General features: G+C 50.5%; 1 protein-coding gene across 1 annotated transcript in view; it reads right to left on the bottom strand.

The window, feature by feature from the left end:
- The window catches only part of POLE (DNA polymerase epsilon, catalytic subunit), a 61,025-nt gene that overhangs the window by 36,776 nt on the left and 684 nt on the right, over positions 1-23,565 (bottom strand). The window contains 26 exon segments of the mRNA XM_017895682.1: positions 569-691; positions 782-862; positions 1,297-1,399; positions 2,465-2,679; positions 4,130-4,325; positions 4,689-4,846; positions 7,210-7,354; positions 7,498-7,590; positions 8,449-8,597; positions 10,643-10,788; positions 11,836-11,982; positions 12,121-12,223; positions 12,297-12,425; positions 15,070-15,177; positions 15,487-15,699; positions 16,020-16,133; positions 16,685-16,817; positions 18,380-18,499; positions 18,717-18,802; positions 19,071-19,181; positions 19,522-19,629; positions 20,339-20,419; positions 20,554-20,695; positions 22,467-22,621; positions 22,923-23,015; positions 23,147-23,191. Coding sequence (XP_017751171.1) covers positions 569-691; positions 782-862; positions 1,297-1,399; positions 2,465-2,679; positions 4,130-4,325; positions 4,689-4,846; positions 7,210-7,354; positions 7,498-7,590; positions 8,449-8,597; positions 10,643-10,788; positions 11,836-11,982; positions 12,121-12,223; positions 12,297-12,425; positions 15,070-15,177; positions 15,487-15,699; positions 16,020-16,133; positions 16,685-16,817; positions 18,380-18,499; positions 18,717-18,802; positions 19,071-19,181; positions 19,522-19,629; positions 20,339-20,419; positions 20,554-20,695; positions 22,467-22,621; positions 22,923-23,015; positions 23,147-23,191 — 3,297 coding nt within the window.

Raw genomic sequence — 23,565 nt, forward strand, 5'->3', positions numbered from 1 at the left:
CCGTGTTAACCAGGATGGTCTTGATCTCCTGACCTTGTGATCCACCCACCTTGGCCTCCCAAACTGCTGGGATTACGGTGTGAGCCCCAGCGCCCTGCCAAAGAACCCTTTTCTTATCATGTGAGTTTGTATACTGCTCTAATGTATAGTTTACTTTTAATTTTCAGCACTTAAGAATTTTCCTTTTGCTCTTCTGACTTTCACTGTACCTTTTATTACACTGTGTCCTGTGTTTCCACAGGAAAGATATTCACTTCACGTTCAGAAAACTGGGGCTTCAAGAGACAGTGATCTGCCCAAGGCAGTGAGTCTAATTAGCACACCCTAATATTTTCATATAAGGAGACAGTTCTTTGCCCTCACCTGAGGCTCCCAATGGTGTCCTATTAACAAAAGAGTGACATGCAGAGTTAGAGAGTCAAGTGCCAACGGGCACGTTTTCAGAGAAAGTCCACTTTCAACACTTGAACAGAAGCTTCACTACAGCACACACAGCAGTGCAAGGAGCCTGGTGTTCTGTATGTCCCGAGGATCCCGCCCAGCCCGGCCTCGGCGGCCCCACCATCACCTGTCTCCTGCCCTGCAGGGTGAAGAGCTCACTGATCTTCTTCTGCTTGTAGACATCATTCTTCTCCAGCAGTTTTTTGTGCAGCCAGTCGGGGTGTTTGACGCGTGGCACTGGGTTCTTTACCTGTGCGAGGCCAACACCCATCAGGGAGAGATCCTTGTCTAACTGCCCGGTTTTCGGCCCCACAGCCCATGCCACTGACCCCGCCCTTACCTGCTGCAGGGCTGCGGGGATGGTGATGATCTTCTGGATGGCGCTTCCCAGCCGCTCAATGTAGTAGTCCCAATCCAGAATCTGTGTGTGCAGGAAACAGGCAGAGAATAGTAGGTGGCAGCAGCCATGTGTGAGGCTCACTTCGTGCTGAGCACAGGGCTAAACACTGTGTCTTATTTAATCCTCTCAGAAACTCTATGATGAAAGGTGCCCATTGCACAGCAGAGGATACTAAGGCAGGGCGCTTCACTGACTCCTCCAGATCACAGAGCTAGTAGGTGGCTGAGCCAACACCCCGGGTCTTAGTCCATCCAATAGAATAGCTAAAGGGCCCTAGGCACTTCATGTTTTCAGTTTGCCCTAAAGGGTTATTAGTTGCTCACCTATTACTTATCAGAAAGGAGGAAGTCAGGAGTGAAGACGCCAGACAAAAAACATAATCCAACTCAGACATATTCTGCTCTGTCTAGCTTTCCTTTAAACTTTGAAGAGTAGAAAATGCAACTGGCACTCACTGCTCGAATATCAAAGTCTTGAAGGGAAGAGCTCTTGAGCCATTTCCGGAGAAAGTGCTTCCTCACCATAGGTTCTGCTTGGAAAATGGCAAGGGGGATGGCCCTGGGTGAGGAAGACAGGCACATAGCTCAGTAACAATGAAAATCACCCAAAATCTGATCATAATTCTTATCAAATGGACATGGAAATAAGGACTTGTAACAGCTGTTCACAAATATCAGTGTATACATCTGCGTGCCTATGTATGCACAAACATGCCTACAGGTTCCTCGGTGAGTAACACGTGCATGTGTATGTGTAAACACATGCACGTGTGTATATAACCATGTCTACATGTTTCTCATGGTGTAACCATGTGCATGCATACACATAAATGCATGTGTGCGTCAACATGTCTGTGTTTCTCACTGAGTAACCACGTGCATGCGCACAGGCAAACAGGTGCATGTGTGTGTAAACATGTCTGTGTTTCTCACTGAGTAACCACGTGCATGCGCACAGGCAAACAGGTGCACGTGCATAACTGTGTCTACATGTTCCTCGCTGGAAACACACAGAAGACTCAGGCTGCATTCTAGAAAGAATGAGCCTGTCTTCACGTCATCAGCAAAGCAACTGGCAGCCGTCAGTGCTTCTCTTTCACTGGAGGAAACATCTGTGGTGAATACTGCAAACATAAGGAGACTTAAAGAAGACACGCACACTATGCATCCACTCGGCTCCATCAAGCTCCAACACTTGGCCACTTCGACTTCCTGTGTGAGATGATGAGAGTGAAGCCCTGGGTGACCCCAACCTATCCCCTCCTCACACAGAAGTAAAGACAACCTTTATTCTGGTGTTTATCATCAACCCCATGCAGGCATTTGTACTGGTCCTATTTGTATATAACCACCAAAAAAAAAAAAAAGAGCAGTTTCCATGTTTTTAAGTTTTACATACATAGAGGCATAAGGGTCTTCCTTCAACCTGATTTTTGCTTTTTTCTCCAACATGGTTTCAAACTGTCAGTGCTGTAACCTGTAGCTGCAATTCAACCCTTTGAACTCTGGTATAGTGTATCTCATTCCCTACTAAATAACAATTACCCATTTCTGGTTGATGGACACTTATGCCATCCCCAAACTTGGTATTAAACACAGCCCAAATCTGTAAGGAACCCCTCACCTCTCCGTGACAGGGGAGCCCTCAGGCTTGCGGGAGATGATGTAGCGGCAACTCAGCCCTGCATCCTTGACCATCTGGTCTCCCAGGAACTCAGCCAGGCGCTTTGCTGTGCTGATGGATGTAGACTTCTGCTCCCCGTAATCTTCCAGCTTCCGAGACATGGAACGGTTCTCAGAGATGAGCTCGAACAGCTCAGAGTCAGGCATGTTGGCTGCCTAGAGAAAGACAACGCGTAAAACACTGCAGAAATCAAGGGGCAGAGTCTGAACTCACCCTGGACTGTGCTCCTCTAGGCCATGCCCTTCTCTAGCCTGAGACGCAGAAGGCTGCAATTTCAAAGAGCTCTCTCATATGCCTGCGTGGCAATACTTTAAAACACACACACACATAAAACTTTAGTTTTTATTTTTTTGAGACACAGTCTCGTTCTGTCACCCGGGCTGGAGTGCTGTGGTGCAATCTCAGCTCACTAAAACCTCCCCTCCAGGGTTCGAGCGATTCTCGTGCCTCAGCCTCCCAAGTAGCTAAGATTACAGGCACACGCCACCACATCCAGCTAATTTTTGTATTTTTAGTAGAGAAAGGGTTTTGCCATGTTGGCCACACTGGTCTCCAGCTCCTGACCTCAAGTGATCTGCCCGCCTAGGTCTCCCCAAGTGCTGGGATTACAGGCGTGAGCCACCACGCCTGGCTTGGCTTGTTTTATTAAACTGTGCACAGAATATCAAGAAGAATTTACTGAAGAGCACCAAGGCTGCAGAAAAGGATGTTGCTCCGCCTAAGACAGGAAGTTTTTCTCCTTGAAAGGAAGAGAAAGAAGGGGCAGGAAGAGCCAGAAGAGAGGAAAGAGAAACTCCAGCCTGCTGGAGAGTGGCCTGAGCAGTGCAGGCCTGAGCAGTTCCAGTGTGGCGTCCACATCCAGCTGGAGCTGCTGCTTTGCACACATGTTCCTGACCACAGGCCCCCCCACATCCTGTAAGGGGTGCTGGGCTCATGAATATTCTGTGTGAAACCCCCAGTGTTCCCTTGCACATGTGTGTCGCTCTATACAAGACAATATGACAAGAAACAGAAGCCCACACAGCAAAGCAAGTCAGGAAAACCCTGTAGTGTTCTAGTATTCCTTCCACCCAAGACGCCTGTGCCTGGGAAACATGCACCGAGATGTTCAAGGCAACACCATGTATAACAACGGAAATGTGAAACCTAACTGGTAGTAAATAATCGTGGACTAGTTATGTAAATTAAGGTATGTAAACTGATAAAATGTTATGTAGCCTAAAAAACATAAAAAATACAAAGTAACATAGAAATAAGCAAATATCTCAGGCTGGAGTGCAGTGCTGCAATCACAGCTCACTGGAGCCTCTACTTCCTGGTCTCAAGTGATCCTCCCAAGTAGCTGGGACCACAAGCACGCATCACCATGCCGGGCTTATCACGCTATTGGGAAAAACGTTTCCTTCACAGAGTTGTGTCCCTGGATGCAGAAGCTGGGGGGAACTCCAAGGGATAATTGTGCTCAGAAGGTCTTGGGATTTCATCAGGATTAGTCCCGAGTTCTTTAGTCACCTTGGTCTCCAGGAGCCCAAGAAGCACGGGGTCCCCTTCTTGCAGGGTCCTTTGTCCTTCAGAGCAGGTGAGGATGGAGGGTACAGCCCTTACCTTGCTGTACAGCACGTCCAGCCAGTAGTCAGCCACCTTGGCTACAGAGCCATACACCTCTTCCAGCGTGCTGCCCTTGAGGAAGGCCTCAAACACCGAGGACTGGAAGATCTTAATCAGCTGCAGTTCCCCGCGGCGTTTGACCTCAAAGCCCTTGAGCTCAGCCAGAGAACCGTCTTCATTGAACACAGCATACCTGAAAAAAAAAAAAAAGGCAAGCACAGCAGTAGCAAGGAGCACTGGGGAGCCACCAGCTGTGTGCCTCATCCTCTCTGCCTGCCTCTTCCCTTTCCAACCCTCCACTTGTCATCCACCAGGCAGCAAACATCTCTCTCCCTCAGGCCACTGCTTCTCTAAAAGGAAAATGACTGAAGGGCCTGTAGCCACAGAGCCAGAATACAGCAGCGGGCAGACAGAGCTGGTGCAAATGGAATCAGTAAGACCGCAAGAACCCAGGTCTGTTTCTATCCTGGCTCCTGATCCAACCTCCTTTCTGGGTTAAATTTAATCTATCTCAATCCATGTACTTTCTAAAGCACAAAAGCCATGAGAGTCCCACCTCTTCTTCAGTTTCTTGCCTTCCTCCTTGGAGGCTGGAAGAATCATGGCAAGGTAGGGCCCATCAACCTCAAAAAAGATGCTGTTCTCTGAGCGGGTGACATAGGTGAGTGAGGACGGCTCGGCCAGCTCCTGGTACTGGTCATTGGTGAAGCCTTCCTGAGAAACGAGAGTGAAGAGGGAGCAGCTTCACTTCTGACGGCCCAAACCTGGAAACCACCTGGTGCCCCTCCAGGAGCGGATGGATTGGCAAACTGAGGCTTTTCCACATAACCGACACGACTTGGCAGCATGAAAGAAGGAAGTTCTGACGCACACAACCAAGTGGTGAAACTCAGGTGTATCTGTTAGGTCCAAGAAGCCAGATCGAAAAGGCTACAGGCCATATGCTTCCATTTACATGACATTTTCAACAAAGCAAAATTATAGTACAAAAAACACACGGGGGGTTGCCAGGGTTTCGGGGTAGGGTGAGGATTTGCTGACAAAGCGGTTGCAGCTGTTCTGTGTTGCTTTGTGGTGCTGGACACACACACTATGCACCTGTCCAAACCCACAGCGCTGTATGCTACAGAGTGAACGTCACTGTGTGCAAATTACAAACCATCCAGTCATGGTGCTGGGATCCCAAGAGGGGTGCAGACCGCACCAAATGAGCCCAGCAGCACTGTGGACGTACAGCACAACATGCTGACGGCGTGGGGAGGAGCCCAGCAGCACTGTGGACGTACAGCACAACATGCTGACGGCGTGGGGAGGAAGGAGTTGCCCTGTGAACTCTGCTGACTGGACAGGGTAAGGCTGGAAACAAAAGTAACTACCTACAAACGCTGTACAGTGGCAGTGAAATTACTTCTCATGGGGCACAAGTCTGTTAGCAATTCTAAAACTACTTTACATGTACTCTAGGATTGAGCAAACACACATATTGAGAAATTAGAAACAGGTTTATCACTGCAGGAGAAAGAAGCCACTAATAAGAAAGGGACAGATTCATGTGTTTAAACGCATCCAGGCAGACAGACACAGAAATAAACAGCTCTGTGTGCGTGCGTTACTAGAGACATGCTTCCTGGCCGCCTCCACTGTGAGAGACCGGAAGCTATGACACTCCCAGGAACAGTGAGCACAGCCAGCGCCCCATCTCGGGTTTTTACATCATTCTTCTCGGAGAACTGGCTGACTCCAGGTTGGAGCAGGGAAAATACAAGATGAGGCTGGTGGACTTTACAGTACCAAGAAGTAAGAAAGTGCTCCAGAAACAAAGACAAGAAGAGGGCACGTCCCAAGAACACGCCACAAACCAGCAGGCCCCAGTGGCCCAAGGGGAACACGTGGAGCAGGAAGCCACTCTGGTCCTAAGAACAATAACCCCAGGATGTCCACTCGGATCCGCAAATCCACACTGATGTCAATGAGCAGACAAATAAGTGAGAACAAATGGGAAAGAAGGATAACAACGTTTCCCTACAGGATCCCAATTAATACAGTAGAAGGAATGGGGGAAACAGGGAAAAACCACCACAGGAAACCCCAGCTATAACTGCTTCAGGTGCAGCCCACCAGCAAACACAGCCCACCAGCAACGCTAACACAGTGGACAGAAGCTTATGGAGCAGCGGGGGACGCACGGTCTCAAAGCACCTGCTCCACGATATTTATTTGCTGCTGTGATGGCTCTAATACATGTCCAGAAACACTGATAGCCCTTCTCCAGGGACGCTTATTCCTCCCCACTGGGTGTGTATTTACGACTGAAGAGCCGCATAGGAGGGGGCACAGGAGCGCCACAGTAAGGCCTGCAGAAGCCCCTCAGGCAGGAGACTAAGCCGTCCCCACAATACACCCACATCACCACACCACCACAAACCAACACGATGCACCTGAGAACGTGGGGAGGGTGTCACCCCTGTGGAGTTGCTCCAAAAACCCAAATCACTTCAGTCTAGTCACGAGAAACAACAGACAACCCCTGATCAAGGGACAGCCAACCATTGCCTGGCAGGCACCACCAAAGGTTGAGGTCGTGACACAAGGACCAGGACAGGACAACTCATCTCCACGTGGGTCCTTGCCGGGATCCTGGGAGAGAGGAGGGGCTGTGGTGGGAAAACGGGGAATCCAGGTGAGGTCTGCGGTGCAGTTACAGGGGCACAGACATAGGTTTCTTAGTTTTGACAAGCGCACCATGGTTTATGCGAGGTCAGCGTTAGGGGAAGCAGGTTGACGGGGATACAGAAATTCTCTGTACTATTTTTGTAATTTCCTGTAAGTTTAAAATTATTTCAAAATAAAAAGTTAAAAGCAAAAAAGTCTGGGTGCTATGCTGAAAGAGAAAGGAGTGGAATCACTTGATACCTTCTGACCATGGTCTTCAGGCTATAGAAAAGCAATGTGGGCAGTGCTGGGAGGGTGCTGGGTGCCAGGAAGGCACGCACACTGTGAGGTGCTGCAGAGCCAGTGACGCCAGGGCACCGACACCAGGCCGGCCAGCGCTTCAGGACCGGAGGCCCCAGACTAACCTTGACCATGATGTTCAACATGGCGCCTGGGTAGGAGATGGTCACCTTGGGCTTCTTCGCATTGGTCGTCTTGAAGACAAAATTTTCTGGGAAGCTATTAGGCAGGACGCACCATATTCCATCTGTGTCCAGCTCTAAGGGCCTCCTTCAGAGAAAGAGAGGAGCGAGGTCATAAGTTCCCCTTTCCTTCCCGCCCAGTGTGTGGCCTCCAGCCTTCCCTCCTTCCTTCCTGCCCACGCTTGCTCCCAGGACCTGCTCCCAGCCCCACGGCTCCCCTTCTGCGCTCACCCAATTTGCTCGATCAGCTCCCGCGCCTGGGTGATGATGTTGGCCCCTGTGAAGCAGACGATGCCAGCCATCTCCATGGAGTACCAGCGAGCCCTGAGAGGACACCACAAACTGGTAGGTGGGGCTGGCATGGCTCCTCCAGGGGGTATCAGAGGCAGTAAGGAGCAGGGAGGAGGACAAGGAGAGACGTGACAGGGACAAGGGAGGCAGCCAAATGTGCATGTACTAGGACAGAACTAAGGTAGAATCTGGCTGTGTCCAAGGACACTTCTCTGTCCTCACCTTGGTGCCCAGCATGGCTCAGGAAGGATCTGGAAGGGTGCAATATGTGCCACTGCATCCGTTCAGGACTCCAGCCTCAGCAGGACTCTTAATACCACCCAGGACCATTCACACCTTCTCTACTCTCTTCACACCTCCTCCCAAGCCCCATTCTCACCTCCAGCTTCTCAGAGAAAGCCCAGGCCTACCTACCAGGCCTGACCCTCCTCCAGCCTGGGTCCCAGCCCTGATGTCAGCTGCCCCACCCTCCCCTCTCCCGGCACCAGCCCCATGCCCCTTGTCAGTTGCTTCTCTGCCCCACCCTGACACACAAACGTGATGTGAAGCAACTGCCCTAGACTGCCAGTCCCTGAGTGAGGATCCAAGCTGTGAGACATAAACACGCTGGAAAATGGCAAGTCGTGTCTTCAGCCCACGATGCAGAGACACATACACCCCACAGCACGCATCACTCATGGATGCCCAGACCCTCAAAGTCAGTGTGGCCCCCATTCTCCTCAACCTCCCAGCCCCACCCCAGCCCAAAGCCTGCTCCCTCCAATATTCCTTGAATCAGATGAACAGCCCTCCATGCGTGGCAACCTACACCTGAAGCCGCCCTAAACGTGGACTCCTCCATTCCTCCCATAAGCCTCTCCTGGGCCTCTCCTGGGCCTGGGCCCCACCTACCCCTTGCGCATGACGTAGCCGTAGAAGGAGTTCAGGATGCACTTGTGGGCCAGCTGCAGTGAGTCGTACAGCACCTCCATGTTCTTGCAGCGCTTCACCTCGGCCGCGTCGCCCACCTCCAAGGCCGCCGAGAGCTTCTTTTTCCACACCTGAGAAGCACATGAACATGCAGCACCTCACAGATTCTTCCGTCTCACATTCTACAACGTCAATGGCCCAGGTTTTTAGTATTTTGAACATTTTCAAATCTATAGAAAACCTAAAATACCAGTACAAAGAAGACTGTACATTCTTCTCCTAGACTGGCCAATTGTCAATATTTTGTCACACTTCCTTTATTCTGTCTCTCTCTGTGTTGACAGAATCATTTGAACATTGTAGATTCTATGGCCTGAGATCTCTAAACTCTTCAGCACACTTTCTAGGGAACAAAAGCTACTCGGGAGGTCCCTGGTAAAACCAATCAACACAGAAACGCAGCTAAGACCGCAGATGTCTCATCCAATTCCCCATCCAACATGAGAAAAGGTTTTTAAAGGCTTGGTATTTAAAGAACAAAAACAAATTCATTAAGATAATTACTGAGTGCCTAGTATGTGCCAGGAACTCCACTGCACTCTGAAGCACGAGGCAGTCACTACACTTTCAGTGCTTATTTGACGAGGGAGACAGATGAACAAGTAATTTAGCAATTGCTTCATTAAAATAAAGTGAGACAGTACGGCAGTTCCTTAAAAGGTAAGTGTAGAATTACCATATGACCCAACAACTATACTGCTGGGTGCATATCCAAAAAAACCGAAAGCAGAGACCTGAAGACATACTTGTACCCCGTGTTCAAACCAGGATTACTCGCAATAGCCAAAAGGTGGAAGCAAGCCAAGTGAACATCCATGTAGGAAGGGATAAACAAAATGTGACAAATCCACACAACGAAATGTTGTTCAGCCATTTACAAAAATGCAGTATGGATACATGCTGTATGTTGATAAATCTTGAAAACATCGTGCTAAGGCTGGGTGCGGTGGCTCATGCCTGTAATCCCAGCCCTGTGGGAGGCTGGAGTGGATAGATGACCTGAGTTCAGGACCTTGAGACCAGGTTGGGTAACATGGTGAAACCCCGTCTCTACCAAAACTACAAAAATCAGGCATGGTCCCAACTACTGGAGAGGCTGAGGTGGGAGGATCACTTGAGCCTGGGAGGTGGAGGCTGCAGTGAGCCAAGGTCACACCACTGTACCCCAACCTGGGTGACAGAGTGAGATCCCGTCTCCAAAAAAGAAAGCATCATGCTAAGTGAAAAAGTCAGTCACAAATATACAAATACTGCACGGTTCACTTACATGACATCCCTAGAGTCGTGGAATTCAGAGACAGAAAGTGGAATGGGGGTCGCTAGGGGCCAGGGGAGGAGGTGGGGAGCTACGGTTTAAAGGAGACAAGAGTTTCCATTTGAGAAGGCGAAGAGTTCTGGAGGTAGATAGTGGTGATAGTTGCACAACAGTATATGTTTCATGCCCCTGAACTGAGCACTTAAAAACACTAAATATCATATTATGTCTCCCTTATCATTATAAAAAAGAACGTATGACAATGAGTTCAGCAGGGCAGTGCAGGATGCCAGGAGGCTGCACAGCAGGGGCCGTGCTGAGTCTACAGTGAAGGTCTCTCAGAAAAAAAATTGCTCAATCTGATTAGATGTAAAATAATGACCCATTGATATCAAAACAGAGGTGTTGCTATGCATTTTCCATGTTCCTACTGGATGAAATACGTCAGTTAAACACGAAGGTCTGGATGGTGAATACCACAGACGAGAAGACCTTAGAGTTTCTCGGAACTCCTCACCTCCCATGACAGCGGGAAAGAGACAAGCAATAGGTGAAGGCAGCTGGGTTTGTAAAACTTGATGTACTCAAACGGCCAGCCAGCTGTAGCTTGCTGACCCCTGCTCTAAATAATCACTTCAGAAATCATCCTTTAGGGTTCCTCTGAGGCCTTGGACCAGGATGGATGATGGTCTACGTCCTTCGTGGCCATCAACTCTTCCAAGTCAAAAACAACTGCATGTTATCATCCGAGCGCAGGTGTCTGCTTGGAGGATCCCAGGCAAGGAGCCAAGAGTGCCCATTTCATGAGCCAACCGAAACTGCCCTTACAGAGGCCAAAGCTTGCAGCACCTCAGAACTCACCTTGTGGAGCCCTTTGAACTCATAGCGCCTGTCCCGGAAGGCACGCACGGTATCCACGTAGAAGGAGTTTTCCCGCTGGCAGATGGTGGTGAGGCGCTCTTCCACCTTGGTGATGTGGATCTTCTTGTAGGCTTTCCGGCAGTAATCTAAGCATGATGGAGAGGGGCGGAGCAGGTGGGTGAGATCTCCCAGAGCAGAGGGAGCCAGGGCACAGGGGTGCTGAAGAACATGGCTTCTACGTCACCACAAAGGAGCAACACCTCAGATATACTGCTAGTTTCTCATATTGAAAAAGGAGGCCGGGGCCGGGCGCGGTGGCTCAAGCCTGTAATCCCAGCACTTTGGGAGGCCGAGACGGGCGGATCATGAGGTCAGGAGATCGAGACCATCCTGGCTAATACGATGAAACCCCGTCTCTACTAAAAAATACAAAAAACTAGCCGGGCGACGAGGCGGGCGCCTGTAGTCCCAGCTACTCGGGAGGCTGAGACAGGAGAATGGCGTGAACCCGGGAGGCGGAGCTTGCAGTGAGCTGAGAGCCGGCCACTGCACTCCAGCCTGGGCAACAGAGCAAGACTCCGTCTCAAAATAAAATAAAAAAAAATAAAAAAAATAAATAAATAAATAAAGGAGGCCGGGCACGGTGGCTCACACCTGTAATCTCAGCACTTTAAGAGGCCGAGGCAGGCGGATCACTTGATCCCAGGAGTTTGAGACCAGCCTGGGCAACATGGCGAGACCCCAGCTCTACAAAAAATACAAAACATTAGCCAGGCATGGTGGCGCACACCTGTAGTCCCAGCTACTTAGGAGGCTGAGATGGGAGGATTGCCGGCACCTGGGAGGTCGAGGCTGCCGTGAGCCAAGATCACATCACTGCACTCCAGCCTGGGTGACAGAGTGAGACCCTGTTTTTTTTTTTAAAAAAAAAAAAAAAGGAAGAAAGAAATAGGACAGCCCAGGGGTAGGAACAGGCCAGATACCCCAAGACCACAGAACAGCAGTGTCTAACACCTACAGAAGGGGAAGCAAATAAAGGATCCTGCAGCGAGAGCACAGCTTAGTGACCCAGAGCACTTCCAGTGACAACACTTCTGCGACCCCAGCTGGGACGGACCAACACAGCCAAGCAAGAACAGAAAGTGGGAGCAGGAGCCACATCTTTACAGCTGCGACCATGCCAAGGCACTCACCCGCCAGCCTCCTCTTCTCGTATTTCGCCTGCTCCTCGCGGGACAGTTCGTGAAAGGCCCGAGCTGGCCCCTCTGGGAACAAGGCAGGGAACTTCTCCGACTCCAGCTGGTGCTGGATCCGATGGTATTCGCTGCGACTGGCTGGCACTGGGAAGAAGGCAATGGGAGCAAGTTCAAAAGGAGGCACAGATGCACCAGCTTCCCACCGAGTGTGTATGGTGAAAGGTGGCCGACACTCACCCACCCGTTTCCCACTGAGTGCCCATCCAGGCAGCCAACACTTACTGAACTCGCCCCTCCACTGCCAGGCCATCTTCCGCTGGCAGTTCGCTCCAGGCTTATTGAAGTCACAGGCAGCACAGGTGGCTTCGTCCACCATGGCAGAAGGCTGCGAGGGGTGAGAAAGCACTTAGGGCTGGGCAGAAAGAGCTCCGACTCTGAGGCAGGAAGTAAAGTCTCACCTGCAGGCGGTTGGTCAGGATGATGTTGGGGTACATGGCCCCCACGTCCAGGTGGTAGATGAGTGGACACTCGATGCGGCTGGGCAAGTCCTTCAGGGAGGCGAGTTTGCTCTTAATCTCATCACACACCTGCAGAGAAAGCAAAACTCAGTGGAGGCTGGTGACCAAGCCTGCCTTGTGTGCTGTAGTTCACCAACCCCTTTTAGACATTCGGGAGAGGAAAAGCTGAAAATATCTAAATAGAGCAAAACTAGTCAGAAGAAAAAAGTTAACAAGGGTTGCCATCATTTCTATGAAATACATTAAATTTGGTGGTCTTATTAGAAAATTACTTGAATACCAAACTCTCCTTAGTATTTAAAAAAAAAAAAAAACAACCTTTAGGTGAGGTGCAATGGTTCACGCTTGTAATCCCAGCACTTTGAGAGACTAAGGCCAGAGGATCACTTGAGCCCAGGAGTTCAAGACCAGCCTAAGCAACACAATGGGACCCCCGTCTCTACAAAAAATAAAAAAGTAGCTGTGTGTGGCGGTGGCACCTGTAGTCCCAGCTACTCGGAAGGCTAGGGTGGAAGAATCACTTGAGCCCCTGAGGTCAAGGCTGTAGTGAGCCCAGATTGCACCACTGCACTCCAGCCTGGGCAACAGAGCCAGGTCCTGTCTCAAACAAAAGAAAAGAAAATCCTTAAAACCCCCCAAAGTAGTAAAACTAGAAAACACACCTAAAATTTTAAGAAAAAAGTGATTACAAAGAATAATATATATCCCATAGAACAGGAAATACCACACCACCACCTATTGTTTCTACTTGAATTATAGGTAAAAGAATCAGCTGGGGAAGAGCCTCCACTGCACTTTCCCCTACCCAGTAATAGTGTGTTCTGAAAAGCTGTCCAGTCCAAGAAGGGGAGGATGCGCTGGGACAAGTGAATGGCCAAGTTTCCACGTGGAACCACCACCTGGACACGCCCCACGTGGCTGTGAGCCCCTGCTGACATCCCCCCAGCCACCCTCCACCCCACAGGTGACTCCTCAGGGACACAAAGACGACCCCAGGCTTTTCTTTCTTTTTTTTTGGGGGGACGGAGTCTCGCTCTGTCACCCAGGCTGGAGTGCAGTAGCGCGATCTCAGCTCACTGCAAGCTCCGCCTCCCGGGTTCCCGCCATTCTCCTGCCTCAGCCTCCTGAGTAGCTGGGACTACAGGTGCCCGCCACCACGCCTGGCTAATTTTTTTGTATGTTTTTAGTAGAGACGGGGTTTCACCGTGTTAGCCAGGATGGTCTCCATCTCCTGACCTTGTGATCTACCTGCCTCAGCCTCCGAAAGTGCTGGGATTTCAGGCGTGAGCCACCGCACCTGGCCACGGCTGACATTCTTTAACTCCTATTTGTTATTCAGACAAGGCTCTCTTCCTGATCGGTTCATGAGAGTTCCCTGCAGTATAATAATAGCTGTGGCCGACAAAAGCCAAACAGTGCTTCACAGTTTGCAAAGAGTGTACACATATTCTTGTTTAAATTTTGGCTTGTGAATCTATTACAAGATGTTTCTTGGAGGCAGGCACAGTGGCTCACACCTGTAACCCCAGCACTTTGGGAGGCTGAGGTGGGCAGATCAGTTACAGTCAGGAGTTTGAAACCAGCCTGGCCAACATGGTGAAACCTCATCTCTACTAAAAATACAAAAATTGGCCAGGCATGGTGGCGGGCACCTGTAATCCCAGCTACTCAGGAGGCTGAGGCAGGAGAATCGCTTGAACCCGGGAGGCAAAGGTTGCCGTGAGCTGAGATCGTGCCATTGCCCTCCAGTGCGGACGACAAAGCAAGACTCCAGAAAAAAAAAAAAAGCTTCTTGGCATCAGTGTGAAAACTGTTAAAAACTCTAAACCAGCAGCCTCACTGAACATGATGTAGTGCTGCACAGTGCCTGATATGAAGACCTCAGATAGGCCGGGTGCAGGGGCTCACACCTGTAATCCAGGCACTTTGGGAGGCCAAGGCAGCCAGATCACGAGGTCAGGAGTTCAAGATCAGACTGGACAACATGGTGAAACCCCGTCTCTAATAAAAATACAAAAATTAGCCAGGCATGGTGGCGGGTGCCTGTAATCTCAGCTACTGGGGAGCCTGAGGCAGGAGAATCGCTGGAACCTGGGCGGCAGAGGTTCCAGCGAGCCAAGATCATGCCATTGCACTCCAGCCCAGGCCAACAACAGTGAGACTCCATCTCAAAAATGAGAAGAAAAAAAAAAAAAAAAAAAAAAACCTGAGACGTGCCACGTCCTGAGGAACGAGGATCAGAAAAGAACTGGTGTCTCTCTCTCCAGTCACATAACACACTTTGTAAGTGTGCTTTCTAACCATTTTGTGAACAGATTTTACAGTCGCTAATCCAGTCATTTGTAGGAATTTACTGTCATTTTTAAGTCTCACCAATAAAAAATAAAATTTAAAACCTCCAATGGCTCCCCAATGCCTATAAAATGAAGTCCTAATGCCTTAAAACGGGACACGGGACACATCCCACCAGGACCCACCTTCCATGTCACTGCATTTCAGGAGCGGCTCACACCCCACCTCTCATGAAGCTCTCCAACCTTGGCAGACAGCATCACACGTCACAACCATGACTGCCCTGTCCCACCAGAGACCCTGTGTCATCTGTCCACAGCATCACACGCAGCAGGTGCACAATAAACGTGCTGCTGAAAGATGTGGTCTGTGAAGAAGGCACCAAACACAGACTAGCTCTTCCTGCCACCCGGACGGTTACCTCTTCAAAGTTGGTGACTTGCTCCACAGGAACCTTCTCCTCTTCCTCAATGGCGTGGCGCAAGGTCTTCTCCACCCGCTGCAGCAGAAAGTCAAAGGCGGCAGGATTCTGGCACAAACGACAGTGAGACAACAGGGGTCAGAGGGGAAACACATCCACACTAGCCTGCCTCAGGTCTGATGCTATGGCTGCAAGTGGCCAGATGTGCCCGAGAAAGCTCTGGAAGGACTCACGTGTGCACTCTGCAGTGCACTGCCCTAAAGAAACCCCAGGGGGGAGCTGGGCCAGAGAAGCCACACCTGGTGAGGGGCCATGGGACAAGATTGGGAAAAGGGGCTTTATTTCAGCCCCTGCAGCTTCTGGGTCCTACCACAGCACAAGAGTGGGAAGAAACTGAATCCCAGGGAAGAAGCACACCATCCTAAACCGGCAAGGGATATCGCTGCGGAAGACCCCAGACTCGAGGGCCTCCACGTGGCCCCCGACGTAGGTCTCAGAGTCCAGCACGTGTCCGTCGTCTGTCAGCTTATTGAACTCCTGCTCCTGCTTGTTGGGGAAGATGATGTTGGCGTGGAAGGCCTGCACCATCAGCAAGGCCTCACACAGCGTGCCAGAGCCCTTCCGCAGCACCTGCAAGAGAAACCAAGGCTTCCAGACAAAAGTGACACCAAAGGCCTTGACTTGCAGGCAAAGTCCAGGAACCTAAACTGAACTTCAGTGTGAAAGGAGAGAAAAACCTCATGGTAATGGCTGCAAATTCTCCTGTGGTTCCTTCCTCACATTGGAGCCAGAGAATTCCCAAAGGACATCCCTAACATCACACACCAGAATTCTACTGCCGTCTTTGGTGCCAGTACTCATGGGATGTCCACCTCAATTCAGCTTCAGTGCATTTGGAATGGGGCAAGAGCTGAGGAGGCCAGGGTCCTGAGAGGACAGAAGATACTCACCTCATCGGGCTCCATGGGAATGATGGTGCACAGAGCGAAGATAAATGGGTGGACGTACTTCATGTACAGGTAGTAAGTGGCGACAGCATCTGACACGGAATACGTGGCCAGTGTCTGAGGAGAGAACGCCAGAGAAGCAGGGCCATCAAAGTCAAGAGCCCAGGGTCGGCCGGGCGCGGTGGCTCAAGCCTGAGTAATCCCAGCACTATGGGAGGTCCAAGAACGAGACAGGATAACGAAGAATCAGGAGATCGGACCAATCCCCGGCTACCCCGGTGAAACCCCCGTCTCTACTAAAAATAAAAAAAAACTAGCCGGGCAGGTGGCAGGCGCTGTAGTCAGCTACTCGGGAGGCCTGAGGCAAGGAGATGGCGTAAACCCAGGAGGCGGAGCCCTTGCCAGTGAGGCTGAGATCTGGCCACGCACTACAGCCTGGGCCGACAAGCAAAGACTCCATATCAAAAAAAAAAAAAAAAAAAAGAGCCCAGGGTCAAGTGTGAAGCATAGAAAGCAAAGCCTGGCCCGACCAGCCTGCCGCACACGCAGTAAGGAGACGGGCACAGGACAAAACATGTCTGTCCCGAAGACACAGCCTGCTGGGTGGAGCGGGCTGGCATACACGTGTGCACACGGCAGCAGAGGGAGGCAGGATGTGGCTTACGTGCCTGGGGCTGCTCCGTGGCCATCCGACACATGTCTTCTGGGTCCAACTCCACAGGATCATAGCCTAGCTTGGCCTTGGCGGCCGCCTTGAGATTATGGCTGCCCACGGGAAGGTAACTGTCCCTCTTCACCCACCTGGAAGGAGAATGAAAACAGAAGCCAGGACGATTCTAACATGCAGCCCGGGAACCCCTGAGAATCGGCAAAACTGGGCACCACATAGACAGATGCAAGGTCCTAACAGGCACCCAGGAGCCTCACATCAAAGCCCCAAATGGTGTAGGCCCCTCATGAAAACCCTTCATTCGGATCTAGTTAATCTCACAGACCTATCCACAACACAAGGAAGCACCAGGACCGGTCCTTCTGGCCCTTGCCTTCCTCCCACCCTCGGCTGAGCCTGTGGCCTCTCTGGCGGGCGCCCCGCCTCCTTGGGCCTTTCCCCCAGACCTCAGGTCTGTACTGCTGGGGCCTAGTTCTATCAACCACACTGAGCTTCTCTCCTCACACTGTCCCTTCAGCATGGAAACACTCAAGCCCACCCTCCTTTAATAGAAAGCAAGATGGGATGCCAAGTAGAATAAAAATTAAATAAAAATTAAGAAAAGAAGGCCCCCACACTCTACCCGAAACCTATCGCCACCTCCTCCCTACAGATGCCTTCCTGAGGCAGCCGTCCAGGGGCCATGTCCGGTCTCCGCCCCCCACAGCCTCCACCCTGTGGCCCTCTTCTCTCACTTTACCTCTTGCCTTCAGTTCAACCACTACCCTAGCTTTCACCAAGACCCACTCACATCCCAGTGAGTCCCAATCCACAGCGCGAGCCCAAACCAAGCCTCATGGTGGTCTTCAGGGCCCCCATATGGGTGGGGCTTCCAGGCTGGCATATCGGTAGCGGGGTCACCTCCTACCTCAAGTCCCTTCTTTACCCATTCCCTGTCGCCATGGATGGCACAAAATCCCCAGGTGTCACCCCCTCCCTGAGAACCAGCACCCCTGGGCCCCCCCTGCCCCTGCCCCACATGACCGACCCTGCAGCCTCACGCCCCTCACTCCCTGCCTTGGATCAGGACTGTCACATGCTAAACCAGCCCCACCCAGCCTCCTGGCCTCCCTCTCCAAGCCAAGTGCTGAACGTCAGAGCTAAACAGAAACGTATTCAGGCTTCAAGCACTCCAGTGGCACTGTGCAGAGTACAGAGGTCATGGAAGCCCTCCTTTCCCTTCCTTCCCTCCTTTCCCTTTCTTCCCTAACTTCCCTTTCCTTCCTCCCCTTCCTTCCCTTCCAGCCTCCTTCTCTCTGCAGCTTTGAGCTGCCTCCCACCCCAGCTCATCTGGAATCTGCGCTCGTCCTGTGAGGCTCGTCCTGTGAGGCAGCCCCAGTCTGGCCTGGGCAGTGCAGCTCCGTGAGGTCCTAGCTCTGGGGCCTGTGCATTGAGTGTGTCTTGCCAGTGGCTTCCCCACCCCAGAGGCTGATGCTCAATGTGCCTGGTCACTGACGAATTGTCAGCCAACACTCAAAGACAGCACACCCCGGGCCCCGGCAGGGTGGCAGCTGCCATCCTCTTGGGTGACCTGAAACAGCCTCTCAGAGGCCACCCGCCTCCCATGAGATGTGGTGACAGCACAGTCTGCAAGAGGCCTTCAGATCTCGCTCACAGACAGCAGTGACGAGCCGTGCTGCTCTGCGGCCCCTACCTGAGGCAGTCCATGTGGATGCACTGGGGCGCCTTGTACTCCCCCTGGCTGTCCTTCTGGAAGCCTATCTCCTGTTGCATGCTCAGACCATGGACTGCTGCCCGGGCCTCCACAAATGGCCTGGGTTCGAAAGAGGACAGACAAGCAAGTGGGAAGATCAGGCTCTAATTCCCCTTTCTCCATTCCTCCCTCAGATCTAGGGAGGAACTGAGACACGGGAGGTGCGGAGTGAACCCAGAAGCCACCTCCTCAGTCAACATGGGAAGCGCCCCCGCACCATGCAATGCCCTCCCTCTCAAACACTGCCCAGTTACTCACAGAGAAGACACAGACTCACCAGTCAAAAAAGTCCCCATTGTAGGTGACCATGATGGTGGGTTTGGTCTCCTGGACGTGTTCAAACCACCTTTGGATCAGATGAGCCTAAACCCAAGTCACAGCAGTCAGAGGTCTGCTCTTTCTCTTCTTCAAGCTATTTCCAAATTCCTCCCCCAAAGTTCAGAAGCAGCAGCCTCATGCTGGCCCTTATTCCTGCCCCCAGCCCATTTCTGGCAGAAAAGAGGGTCATACCCTAAGAACGAGGCTGATGGAGCTGCAATTCTGATCTGACGGAATGCCTGAGGCCTTGGAAAGATCCGGATGCCCCTTCTTCCCACAATACCAGGCAGTTTCACAAGTGATACCTCCTTACCTCATCGGGTTCATTGAAAACACAAAACGGCCCTTCATATTCTGGCTTGGGGGTGAACTCAAAATCTTCAATATCTTCTGAAACAATCTCCCTGTTGGTGATGAGGTAGCCCTAGCGAAGTTCATTAGAAATTAGCACAAGTCAGAGGCTACAAAGCCAAGACCTGGCGCCCCCACCCTGCCCACACACTCTGCCTACAGATTCTCACTAAAAGAAGTCCACAGCAACGTGAAAGTGCCCTAAGCTTCCTGAGAAGAGACCCTCCATGTCTGGATTCCCACTGGAAAGGGGAGGGTACAGTTGGAAGTCAGAACGGCTTAGCTGCTCCCATTCCTGGACTAACTCATTATTCACTCAACAAATCCTAACTGTGGGGCAGACGCTGCTCTAGTATGGGGACCAGACAAGGTCTCCATCCCAGGAGCTTTCTTCCCAGAAGCCGCCTGCTCACCTGGCCGTCGATCATGTAGGAAATCATCATAATCTGGTCTGTCTCAGCATCAGGAAACTTGAGGGGCAGTTTGGTCGTCTCAATGTCAAATGCCAAAACCACAGGGTCCTGTGGGGACAAAATAAGAATAAAGCCAAGCTCTAAACTCCCCATCAGGCCTCCCTGAACACCCGCCCCCGGCCTGCTCTACCTCCCTCTGGTTGTTAAGAGTGAAAAGGCTCCAGAGCTGGGAGAGGGACCCTAAGACTGACCAACCTACGTCAAGAGCATCACGGCTCCCCATGGCGTGGAAACTCACACGCCTGAGAGAGCAGCTGATCACAGGACAAGCCTAAAGTCACAGAACTTTAGTAGAAAAACTCTTTAGAAGACATCACCTCATTCTGATGGTGATGACAACCCTGAAAGGTAAATGTGGCACAGAGATGATATCTTCGTTTCGGAAAAGAGAAAACTGAATACAAAGACTTTCCCAACACCACAAAGTCATGTTCGAACCAAGGCCTTCTAGTTACAAATCCATTTTTCACCACGTCTCTTCACTACCAACTACCCAATGGAAGTCCTAGCTTTCCCTCAAATGTCCACATCCTGCCTAGCTCAAATACTGATGTCATGCAGTGATATGCAACAAAAAAGGAAATGATACTGTCAGAAACTGATGAAAAATTCTAACTCCATATTTCCTTTAATAAAGTATTTGGGGGGAAAGCAGGAAACATATCTTTGAGTCAAATTTACTCTTCAGCACTGAAGAATATTCTCTCCAGAAAACCAGAAATTTTACGATGAAGGTAATACAAGCAACAAAACTTACAGGTCGTTCAACAAGGTCATCTCGGCGGGTGATTTCCACTGGAAAAGCATTTCCACGGTATCTGACGTTGTACCAATGAGCCTGCAAAACACACAGTGTGTTAACTGGAGTTCTACATCCAGGAAAGTCTACTCCTGTGTGGATTCACCCATAATGATCATCTCCTGGCTGTTAGGAAATTCATGAGAGTAGCAACCCAACCCTGCCCTACTCACCACATGGATCTTCAGGTCAATGGAGAGGCGGATGTGGTAGGGAACATCGTACTCGCGCATGTCCACAATGTTGTCCAACTGATCGGCTATCTTCTTAGAGGTTTCCTCTTCATCAGTAACGACACCACTCCTCTGCAGAACACTAGGAATTAACAAGAGAGCAACTAACTCAGCTGCCAGGGTCTGGAGGAGGTAGGACCAGAGTTCCAAATCAGTAGCAAGAGATGAGACCAGAGTTCTAACTGAGGAAACACAAAAGGTAAATTGAGGTGGTTTCAATGACCAGGGCAGTCCTTCCTTTAAGAATGGCTTGGATTGGGCCAGGCATGGCAGCTCATGCCTATAATCCCAGCACTTTGGGAGGCCAAGGGGGGCGGATCACCCGAGGTCAGGACTTCGAGACCAGCGTGGCCAACACGGTGAAACCCCGTCTCTACTAAAAATACAAAAATTAGCCAGGCGTGGTGGTGCACGCCTGTAATCCCAGATACTTGGAAGGCTGAGATAGGAGAATCACTTGAACCTGGGAGGCGAAGGTTGCAGTGAGCCAAGATTGCGCCATTGCACTCCAGCCTGGGCAACAGAACGAGACTCCGTCTCAAAAAAATAAAGAATTGCTTGGATGATAACCCTACAGACAGGAAAAAAATTCAGTGTAAGATGTATGCATTTTATATGATGTGAGTTACACCCCAACTAAAAAAAAAAAAAAGAGGGCCAAGCATGTTGGCTTATGCCTCTAATCCCAGCACTCTGGGAGGCAGCAGGAGCGCTTAGGCCCAGGAGTTCAAGACAGGCCTGGGAAACATAGGGAGACTCATCTCTACAAAAAAACAATAATAATAATAATTAGCCAGGCATGGGGTACACACCTGTGATCCCAGTTACTCAGGAAGCTGAGGTGAAAGGATTGCTTGAGCCCAGGAGTTCGAGGTCATGGTGAGCTATGACTGCACCACTGCACTCCAGCCTGGGCAACAGAGCAAGACCCTGTCTGAAAATAAATAAGTAAATAGAAGAAAAAAGGAAGAAAAATTAAGCGCTGCCAGTCAGGAGAGCACCCAGGCATGATCCCACCATGGTCCTGATACTCAGGAGGCTGCCTCATGCAGGCTGAAGAGCAGGCCTGGGCTTCACACAGCCTATGCAAGGGTCTCTACCGTGTCTAAAGATGTGGCCCACCCTTGCGGTCACTATTGACCCATAAGCTCAAATAATGAATGGGCTATTCGGGGGAAAAAGACGAGTCTCAGATACAGCTCAAACCTGAGGACTCAGTCTCTGATTACACCTTCCAATATTTCAAAAAGTAACTTATGGCATTGCCAGGGAAGGCGGATGCAGGGTAGGGACTGTAGAAATGCTCAGCATCCCAAACTGATCTTGTTTTGTCAGAGGATAAGGTAGGTTCTTCCGAAGTCATCCAAACTTCATTACTCAAGATTTTCTCTTCCTAATCTGTTACTTTGCATCCTATCATAGTTGAGGCTCAAACATTTGATGAACAGTGTTTGGCATTCTAGACTTCAGTTTCCATGGACGATACCCAAGGTTCTCTGGAGAAGATGTGCTGTGTAAATCTCAGCACTTAATGAAATTCACAGATGGATTGTGTTAGGGCAGCAGGATGAGGGATCTTTTCCCTCTAAGGTGACTTCACTATTACAACCACTCAACTTTAGAGCCATAAACCCACCCCTCCATGGGAAAAGAGAGCTAACACATAAAATGTAACCTGGGAAGCCACTGTTTTATTTAACACGGAATATACAAAAATCTCTACCTAATTGCTCAAGTTTTCCGTATCAAATAGAGCCAGCCATTAAGGTAACTTTATTGCTACGTGTTCCTGGCTCCTATCCATCTTGTCGTTCTGAACCAGCTGATGCTTTGCTCACAAGAGCAGAGTTTACCTGGAAAGCAGAGCTGTGTACGCGTCGCTGGCATGATCCTGCTCCCTGTTCTTCTTCACAGCAGGGAAGATCTCCTTCCTCACTTTGACAAGATCCTCCACGGTGTGGAAGGACAGCTTGATGTAATTTCGCTTCAAACCCACCAAGTGATTTGGCTGTAATGCGAAGAGATCACGCTCATTGGTTGAAGAGAAACAGGACTTTATGGGTGAGAGGGTCAACACTCAAAGGTAAATACGTAAGTCAAAGAGTTGGCGACTTCAAGGCACCTTGTCCAACTCTGCATGTGGCACCAACTAACACCAGTAGAGGTCTCTGAAAGAATTTTATAGAGGGTCACCACACCGCCCCATCACCCAATAGATGACCTGAATTTCTACCTCTTCCAATCTCACCTGCTATGGACAATGTAGATCCCGACCTCATTTACCCCTGCAAAGTCTGGGTGATACTCACCAAGTCCAGATCCTCTTTGGGGACAGTCTCCACTTTTGCAATTTTGCCCTGAAACTTCTTGGAGAGAAAAGATGAAACTTCTCGCTCACAACCCTAATCAGGATCAGAATGAAAAGGCTTTCCGTTGGTAAAATACATTTCCTTCCTTGCCTATTTCCCAGTTGCAAAGCCCACCACAGAATGACACACCGGTCGTCTGACCTGAATCTATAAAACATACTTACCTTTCTGGTTGCAATGTAGAAATACGGTTTATAGGGCAAGGCCACCTGTAAGAGTCACCAACCCATCCAGGGGCGACGAGAAAGAAAAAAGGGAGAGAAAAGTGAAAACAGACTGCTTGCTCCTACATCCCATGAACAGCCTAGGGCCAGGGCAGCCTTGACCTTGGTAGCTCTTAAAGCATAACAGGAAGTCAGAATGTGCACTTATCACAGGGGCAAGAACCTGAAAGACAATACTGCTCACCATTCAGTCTTCCTGAACTGGCTTCTCTCAGGACATCTTACATGATGACTGATGGGGCCTCCAGGGGCCCGAGTTCTGGTGGGCTATGGGCTGCTCTCCCACGCCCTCCCTGACAGTCACAGAGCTAGATGAACACCCCTCATTTTAGATCCGATCCGGCTGCTCACTGCAAGTG

The sequence above is a fragment of the Rhinopithecus bieti genome, unplaced genomic scaffold (assembly GCF_001698545.2).
Source record: "Rhinopithecus bieti isolate Rb0 unplaced genomic scaffold, ASM169854v2 scaffold_27038, whole genome shotgun sequence".
In the NCBI taxonomy this organism is placed as follows: domain Eukaryota; kingdom Metazoa; phylum Chordata; class Mammalia; order Primates; family Cercopithecidae; genus Rhinopithecus; species Rhinopithecus bieti.